A 9,264-nucleotide genomic window follows, 5' to 3' on the forward strand; every position below is an offset into this window, starting at 1 on the left:
TATATATATATATATATATATATATATATACATACATATATATATTTGTATTCATCCTTTATGATTGTCTGTTGTCTTTGTTTTCCACTGTTGTCATCACTCTTCTTTCAAATTCAGGTCTCTCTTGTAAATGTCACCGAGGCTCAGTGGGATTAACCAGTATTAATAAATGTGGAATTAATTAAAATAAACCAGGTCAGGTGGTGCGCATGATGAGGTGCCCTGAGCATGCTCCCTCCAAGTATGAACTGGCTTTACGTAGATTTAATGTGTCACTTCACTGGTGGGAAACGACCATAGGTTAGGTTCTGGGACCCAACTTTTGAAGAAGGGCTCGACTCTTTTTCTCCAAAGTCGCCCATTGGAAGAGTTGTCTGGCAAATGTGGTAAAACTCACATGCTACAGGCAAAGAGCCTCACTGTTAGAGTTCTTTCTGGAAGTGAAATATGGAACAATAAGATCTGTAATATAAGATGGATCTAAGTTGTTGAGAGCTTTGTATGTCTAGCACCCCACTGCTCTGTCGTATTTAACTGGGACAAGAACTTAAACTGACTGGTGGGGTAGCTGTTTGGGTTTGTTACTTTTCCGGTAGATACCACGCAGGTTTACCCATGTTGAGTCAATACTTACTCCCCTAATTACCATATACTATACACATCTTTGATTTAATAACTCCAGACAACCAGATTAAAAAAATAGTTTATTTTAATAAGAACGTGGAACTCTAAACGCTTAGCTCCAAATGAAGCTACACCATACAAAAATTGACCCAAAACTATAAAACCATGCCCTTATTTCCCAAAGTTAAATGTTTCCCCAACATAAAATAAAAACAGTTAGAGCACATTTTGTTTCAGTGCCTTAGTTTTTATCCAATATAACTTCTTTTTTTTTTTTTTTTTTTTTTTAAACAAAACTCCATACATTTACAGACAAAAATACAGTTCTAAACTTAACCCCAATAGCCCACGTGGATCCAGGCACTCTCTCACACACACACACACACTGTCCGGTACCGATTTAAGTTTTAGTTGCAGGCCTGTTAATGCTGGGATGTGCTGTCGCCGGTGAAAATCTTCTTCTCCCCATTTAGACGATATAAAAGAGTCAGACCTGCTCGCTCAGCTGACATCCTCTCTGTCACGGATGCTTTGCGGGTCCAACTTTAACACACCTCCACCACACGGGTCGCTGAACAACTCCTCAGCTGCACTGGAGCATGTGTCGCCATGTTGACACGTTCATCTTGCCTTCTTGGATCAGCCGCAGTTTTCCTCAGATCAGCAGTGGTTCTCTTCCATGCTCTTCACCTCCTTATTCTCCAACACACTTCTGCAGATGTCCTAATCGCATTAACTTGTGCAGAAAAAACCCACAGAACAGTTCAGTTCTTTCTCCACCATCTCTTGGTGCACCTGTTAGTCACCGTCCCCATTCGTTCTTTTAATAATAATAATAATACTTTATTTATAAAGCCCTTTAAAACAACCACAGCTGCCACAAAGTGCTGTACATATAAAATCAAGAACATTTAAACACATAAAAACAGTTGTTAAAACATTAAGATCAATAAAAAAATAATAAAAGCAGTGCAGATCAAATTCAGTGTGAGCTAAAAGCCAGGGAGTAAAAATGTGTTTTTAAAAGAGTTTTAAAACTGGACAGTGAAGGAGCTTGTCTGATGGGAAGAGGGAGATCGTTCCACAGTCTTGGAGCAGCAACAGAAAAAGCTCTGTCCCCTCTGAGCCTCCACTTAGACCTCGGCACCTCCAGGAGCAGCTGATCAGCTGATCTGAGGCACCGAGCAGGAGAGTATGGGTGAAGCAGCTCAGAGAGGTAGGATGGAGCAAGACCATTTAAACTTTTAAAAACAAATAAAAGAATCTTAAAATGAACTCTAAAATGAACTGGCAGCCAGTGGAGTGAAGCCAGAGTGGGGGTGATGTGCTCCCTCTTTTGAACTCCAGTTAGAAGCCGAGCAGCAGCGTTCTGGACCAACTGGAGGCGTCTGAGGGAGGACTGGCTGACTCCAAGGTAAAGAGCGTTACAGTAATCCAGCCGAGAGGTGACGAAGGCATGGATTACTGTTTCCAGCTGCTGTTTTGTAAGGATGGTCTTTACCATAGCCAGCTGTCTGAGGTGATAAAAACTGGTCTTGACCACCGCTCCAATCTGGGACTCTAATTTAAAATCACTGTCCATTTTAAAACCCAAGTTAGAAATAGTTTTCTTTACATGTGGTGCCAGAGGGCCCATATCCACAGGGCAAGGTTCACAAGAGCCACTAGGACCAAACACCATCACTTCTGTTTTATTTTCATTGAAATTTAAGAAGTTTAAAGACATCCAGGCTTTGATGTCTTCAAGACACAACAGAAGTGGCCTAATTGAGGGGGCATCTTTCTTTTTAAGTGGCATATAGATCTGACTGTCATCAGCGTAACAATGAAAAAAGATCCCATGCTTTCTAAGGATTGATCCCAATGGAAGCAGGTAAAGGGAGAAAAGCAGGGGACTTAAAATAGAGCCCTGTGGAACCCCAAAACACAGAGGAGCAGTGGAGGATTCAGACCCAGCTATGTTGACAGACATGGTTCTGTCTGCCAGATAGGACCTAAACCAGCTCAGTGCAGTACCACAAATACCCACTTGGCGCTGTAAGCGTGATATTAAAATGTTATGGTCCACGGTATCAAAGGCAGCTGTTAGGTCGAGCAGGACAAGAACCACATGTTCACCAGAATCATTAGCCATAAAAATATCATTAAAAACTCTGACTAGAGCTGATTCTGTGATGTGGTGAGTTTTGAAGCCAGACTGAAAAACCTCCAGGATATTGTGCTCATCCAGAAAACATTTGACCTGTGAATATACAATTTTTTCTAAATTTTTTTTAATAAAAGGCAGCTTGGAGATGGGCCTAAAATTAGCCAAGACAGTTAGCCCTTTTTTCTCCTCCTCTTTCCTTTTCTTCTTCCACTCCATGGTGAGTTCAATTGTTCCCCGTTATTTTAAGACACTTTCATAACTAGGACATTCAGTTCAGTTTTTAGACTAATCAAATAATTAGTCAAACAAGAATGCACTTATGTAAACACAAGTCACCTTCAGAAACACTGAGTCTTTCTACTTTTCCCCTTTTCCTCTCGTTAATTACAAAAGTAATTATTTCCTGCTTGTATATAATCACTCGGATCATCCTTTTACTAAAACAATAATACAAGTCTCTCACTTATATTTTTTATATACATAATACCAACACTGTTGTAAATATTTTGTGAATATTCAAAACTTTTAAGTGCCTGGTTTTTAACCAGGGGCTACATATGTTAGAAGTAAGATTTTGAAATTTATTCTGATTCTATTTATGGAGGCCATGGAGAAGAAAAAAAAATTCATTTGACCTCAAAGAAGTTTTGCATTTCAGAAAAGTCATGCAGGGCCTCCTCAGGGTCCATTTGGGTGATGAACTGTTGAACTGAACTGGTGACATCACTGAACTGTGAAACATACATTTTGTGGCTACCCCTATCTGGTCACCATGTCCACCTTCAAGGAGGCAAATTTTAAGGACCATGGGAAAGGTGAGTCCACCAACCTGGCAGAGGTCCCTGAAGGCAGCCAGAGCGTTCAATTGTGCCAGAAGTGGATGAGATTTGCCCCAGGATGCTGAAGGCTCTGGATGCTGTGGTTAATGTAACCTTTTAAGTTTTTTGGATAAGCACAATATCCTGGAGGTTTTTCAGTCTGGCTTCCAAACTCGCCACAGCACAGAATCAGCTCAAGTCAGAGTTTTTAATGGTATTTTTATGGCCAATGATCCTGGTGAACATGTGGTTCTTGTCTTACTAGACATAACTGCTGCCTTTGATACAGTAGACCACAACATTTTACTATCACGTTTACAGCACCAAGAGGGTATCAGTGGTACTTTACTGAGCTGGTTTAGGTCCTATCTGGCAGACAGAACCATGTCTGTCAGCATAGCTGGTTCTGAAAAGCATGGGATCTTTTTTCACTTTTATGCTGATGGTAATCATATCTATATGCCACTAAAAAAGAAAGATGCCCCCTCAATCAGGCCACTTCTGTTGTGTCTTGAAGACATCATTTTTCATTTAGCCTTTATTTATACAGGTAGTCTCATTGAGCCACAATAACTAATTTTCAGGAGAGACCTGTCACCTGACCTGTGACAACAAAGCCTGGATGTCTTTAAACTTCTTAAATTCCAATGAAAAGAAAACAGAAATGATGGTGTTTGGTCCTAGTGGCTCTTGTGAACCTTGCCCTGTGTATCTGGGTCCTCTGGCACCACATGTAAAGAAAACAGTTTCTAACTTGGGTTTTAAAATGGACAGTGATTTTAAATTATATTCCCAGATTGGAGCGGAGGCTCAGAGGGGACAGAGGTCCAAACGGAGGCTCAGAGGAGACAGAGGTCCAAATGGAGGCTCAGAGAGGACAGAGCTTTTTCTGTAGTCGCTCCAAGACTGTGGAACAATCTCTCTCTTCTCATCAGACGAGCTCCTTCACTGTTCATTTTAAAAACTCTCTTAAAAACACATTTTTACTCCCTGGCTTTTAGCAGACTGAATTTGCTCTGCACTGATTTTATTGTTTTTATTAGGCCCGAGCAGCGAAGCGCTGCAAAGGCCTATTGTAATCGCTCTGTTCAGGCCCAAGCTGCAATTTTTTTCACCAAATGAATTGGCGTTTTGATGGCCTTAAACATGGGTGTGCTATGGGGTCTCCAGTTTCTCCTATTGTTGCCAACCTGTACATGGAGGAAGTAGAAAAGAGAGCCTTGATGTCCTTTTCAGGGACACCACCAAGTCATTGGTTCAGGTATGTTGACGACACCTGGGTTAAAATTAAATCTCGGGAAGTCCAATATTTTACTGACCACATCAACTCTGTGGATAAATACATCAAGTTCACACGAGAAGATGTAAAAAATGGCAGGTTGGCTTTCTTGGACTGTGAGGTCTCAGTCTCTGATAGAGGACTTTTGCAAACCGAGGTGTACCGCAAACCCACCCACACAGACCAGTATTTGCAGTTTGACTCCCATCACCCTTTGGAGCACAAGTTAGGAGTCATCAGGACTCTGTATCACAGAGCAGACAGCATCCCCACTAGCTCAGGAGCCAGGCAGAAGGAGAAATCCCACACAAGACAGGCTCTAGAGCAATGTGGATATCCTAACTGGGCCTTCCTGAAAGCAGAGAAGAAACCCAAACAGGACTCCCATCAGCCATCAGGTGAAAAGGAGGAACCCAGACCCAGACCAGTGGTCATTCCGTATGTTGAGGGAGTATCAGAGAAACTGAGACGTTTATTTTCTAAACATAACGTCCCAGTGGCTTTTAAACCCCAAAATACATTACGGCAAAGACTGGTTCATCCCAAAGATCCAGTCCCCCGGCACAAACAGAGTAATATTGTGTATGCTGTTCAGTGTCAGGAGGGCTGTGATCAGTCTTACATCGGGGAAACAAAACAGCCACTGGCCAAAAGGATGGCCCAGCACAGAAGATCAACATCATCAGGCCAGGACTCTGTGGTCTACACTCATCTCCAGGCCAGCAGTCACTCTTTCAGGGATGAAGATGTTCACATCCTGGACAGAGAGGAACGATGGTTTGAGAGAGGAGTGAAGGAGGCCATCTTTGTGAAAAGAAATCATCCATCATTAAACAGGGGTGGAGGCCTCTGGTTTCAACTGTTCCCCTCTTACAATGCTGTGATTGCTAGTATCACTCAGTCCTCTGTGAATAGTAAACAGCCATCAGTGTGCTAATGATCCATTGTTAGACTGATGGTCCTTCTTGACCATGTGAGCAGCTGGTTTTGGTTGTCAGCAGAAACTGGTTGATCCACTCTGAGAATGTGCTATTTAAGAGACTGAGCTGAATACAGCACCTCAGACTGAGGAAGTCTCTCGGATGAGAGACGAAACGTTTCTACATTTTTTTTGCTTTGTTTTGTTTTTTTGTTTTCTTGTTTTTTGAATGTCCAGAGGACCAGATTGAACTTTTTTGGATTGGTATTGTTCTTTAACATTTGACTCAAGTTCGCCCCCTACATTATTCCAACAGTTATATCTCAGTGATACATCAGCCGATCTGAACCTGAGTTTAGGTGCTTCATCGGTGAACATGTCTAGACACATTGATATTGTTGATTCATAACATCACTTAAGCCCCACCTAGTCAGAGAAAAAACTGTTGATTATTGGATGACACTTCCAGCTTCGCACTGTGTAAGATATCAAGACTGAAACTTTGTTCGCTAACTGTTCATTACCACACGACATGTTGAAAAGCATAAAGGAAGTACTTGTCAAACATTCGCAACAAAACAGGAAGTCACCATAACTCCTGTCTGGAAGGTCAGATTTCGCCTTTTTTTTTTCATTTAGCCTTTATTTATACAGGTAGTCTCATTGAGCCACAAGAACTCATTTTCAAGAGAGACCTGTTTAGGGAGCAGATGGGGGGTTAAGGACCTTGCTCATGGGCCCAGAGTGAATTGCGCCGCTCAAGGTGGCTGCATGTTGGAGCAGCTCTGTTTCTTTCATTCTGAGATTTTGCTTTTGGAAACTTTAATTCCTCTTTTTCTGGATGTAAATCACATTTTTTGATGATTGTTTCCTCTGGTATCAGATGCTGTGCAGCTGAAAGGATTTTTACTGAAACTTTTTTAGTTTTGGACATTTGTTATGATGCGTAACCATGGCAACAAGGCAGTTTTCTACAACCAGCAGCTGATCAACATCTCAAAAGCTCAAATAATATCTCAACTACAGCCCCAAATCTCAAATAAGTTGGAAGGATGTTCTTTGGACGCATTCTCATCTACCTGCCAGCTGTGCTCGAGTGCCTGACCACTGAGATCCTGGAACTAGCAGGAAACACGGCTCACGACAGCGGAAGGACAGAATCGTCCCTCGGCACCTACAGTTGGATGTCCGCAGCGACGAGGAGCTCAGCAGACTGCTGGAAGGAGTGGCCATCGCTCTGGGAGGAGTTCTGCCCGCCATTCAGGCGGTCCTACAGCCTGGGGGAACCGAGAGGCCAGCCGAGTCTGGGTGGACGGATTGGACGGCATCTGCAGCCAGTTTCTTAAGATCCACTGTGGGATGGACCTTTACAAGAGATCCTTCCTGCCTACAGCCATCAGCATCTATAACATCTCTTAATGAAATGAGGATCACAAGTTAAAACAACAAATAATTTCCCTTTGGGATTAATAAAGTATATTGGAATTGAATTGAATTTGAAGAGTGGGGCGAATGAGGGTGGGGGCAAGTGTTGGTGGTTCACATACCCCACCCACATTTTTTATGTTGTCTGTACCGGGGCGTGAACTGGCAATCTTCCGATCACTGGCCCACTTTCTCTAACCTCTGCGCCACCACTCCTTCTTATACTTGTAAGACTTGTAACTGGACAAGTAACGACATGGACAGAAGGTGATGTCAAAGATTCGGGAAATGCGCCCCGTTGTGAATGCTTGCGGGATTGGCACGGGAGTGTTCGCGATAGCGACTGGGTGGACTAGCTGGAACTCCCACGGTCGCCGTACGGCCGGAGCGGCGCTTTGCTCCAAGGGCCTCCAATGCTGCTTGCAGCTTTCATTATTATTATTATTTCAATGTCACACTTAGGACAACACCTGATGAGTGGCACACTGGGGTGGTTGTCTTAATTTTTTTTAAAACACTTGTGTGTTACAGCTTAAATAATGTTGTGTAGTTGTGTGTTACAGCTCAGGTGTTGTGTGTTACAGCTCAGGTGTGGTTTGGGAGCACAAAAAGAAGAATCGCTGGAAGTCGTTCAATCAGAAAAACATCAACCTGCTGGAGAAAACTTACCAGGGTCAGCTGAGTGGGAAGATGGAAGGTGGCTGGGTCATTCTGGAGAACAATCTGGAGGTCAGAGGTCAATGAGGACATTAACAAACTAATTACACACACAGACACACACGGGATCAATGCAGAAAGTCAACCATATCCACATCAGAGCCAAGAGCTGATGCAGTTCTTAGACTATTGAAATGAGTTAAAATGTGTGATATCACTGGTTGCTAGGTGAACTTGAGTGAAGCAGGAATGATGATGCGTCAGCCCTGTTCCTGCCCAATCAGAAGGAACTTCCTGTCTGGGATCCAGGTGGAGTACAAGCAGTCTATGCACCAACGCAGCCTGAGAGCACAGCTGCACTGGCTACAGGTAAACTAGTACACACCTGGACACAAACACCTATACACGAACACCTGACAAAAAACACCTGAACACAAAGTGTTCAGGTGTTTTTTGAGTGAGGAGTGCCATTGCCCCAGGCCCAAGCCTGGGGCAATGGCACTCGACTTGGGAGGTGGCTTTGGTAGTTCTGGGCGTTGACCTCTGCTTGCTGCATGCAGGCTTCTGGGCGGTCTGTACTGGTGGGCGCAGGTTACTGACCTGGTGGCCTGGCTGCTCGTGGGTGGGTTTGGGGTGGGCATGGTTTCAGGAAAGAAAAAAAGACGCAAACACTTGGACACAAACACTTAGACACAAACACCTGGACACAAACACCTGGACACAAACAGCTGGGCACAGACACTTATACACAAACACTTAGACACAAACACTTATAGACACAAACACCTGGACACAAAATATCCTGATGCATGCTCAATAATCCAGGTAGAAAAATCCAAAAAAGTTCAATCTGGTCCTCTGGACATTCAAAAAAAACAAAAAATAAAGCAAAAAAATATAGAAACGTTTCATCTCTCATCCAAGAGACTTCCTCAGTCTGAGGTGCTGTTTTCAGCTCAGTCTCTTAAATAGCACCTTCTCAGAGTGGATCAACCAGTTTGCTGCTGACAACCAAAACCAGCTGATCACATGCTCAAGAAGGACCATCAGCCTAACAATGGATCATTAGCACACTGATGGCTGTTTACTATTCACAGAGGGCTGAGTGATACTAGCAATCACAGCATTGTAAGAGGGGGACAGTTGAACCCGGAGGCCTCCACCCCTGTTTAACCCCCTAAACAGCCACTGGCCAAAAGGATGGCCCAGCACAGAAGATCAACATCATCAGGCCAGGATTCTGCTGTCTACACTCATCTCCAGGCCAGCGGTCACTCTTTCAAGCATGGAGATGTTCACATCCTGGACAGAGAGGAACGATGGTTTGAGAGAGGAGTAAAGGAGGCCATCTTTGTGAAAAGAAATCGTCCATCATTAAACAGGGGTGGAGGCC

The 9,264-nt window shown here is 43.4% G+C and overlaps 1 protein-coding gene across 1 annotated transcript in view; it reads left to right on the forward strand.

Annotated features, from left to right (window-relative positions):
- The window catches only part of vps13c (vacuolar protein sorting 13 homolog C), a 289,282-nt gene that overhangs the window by 220,291 nt on the left and 59,727 nt on the right, over positions 1-9,264 (forward strand). Inside the window, exons 66-67 of the mRNA XM_037694953.1 lie at positions 7,799-7,943; positions 8,100-8,240. Of these exons, the coding sequence (XP_037550881.1) occupies positions 7,799-7,943; positions 8,100-8,240 (286 nt within the window). The remainder of the gene's footprint in view (positions 1-7,798; positions 7,944-8,099; positions 8,241-9,264) is intronic.

The sequence above is a fragment of the Nematolebias whitei genome, chromosome 2 (genome assembly GCF_014905685.2).
Source record: "Nematolebias whitei isolate Nwh7 chromosome 2, NemWhi1, whole genome shotgun sequence".
NCBI classification, from domain to species: domain Eukaryota; kingdom Metazoa; phylum Chordata; class Actinopteri; order Cyprinodontiformes; family Rivulidae; genus Nematolebias; species Nematolebias whitei.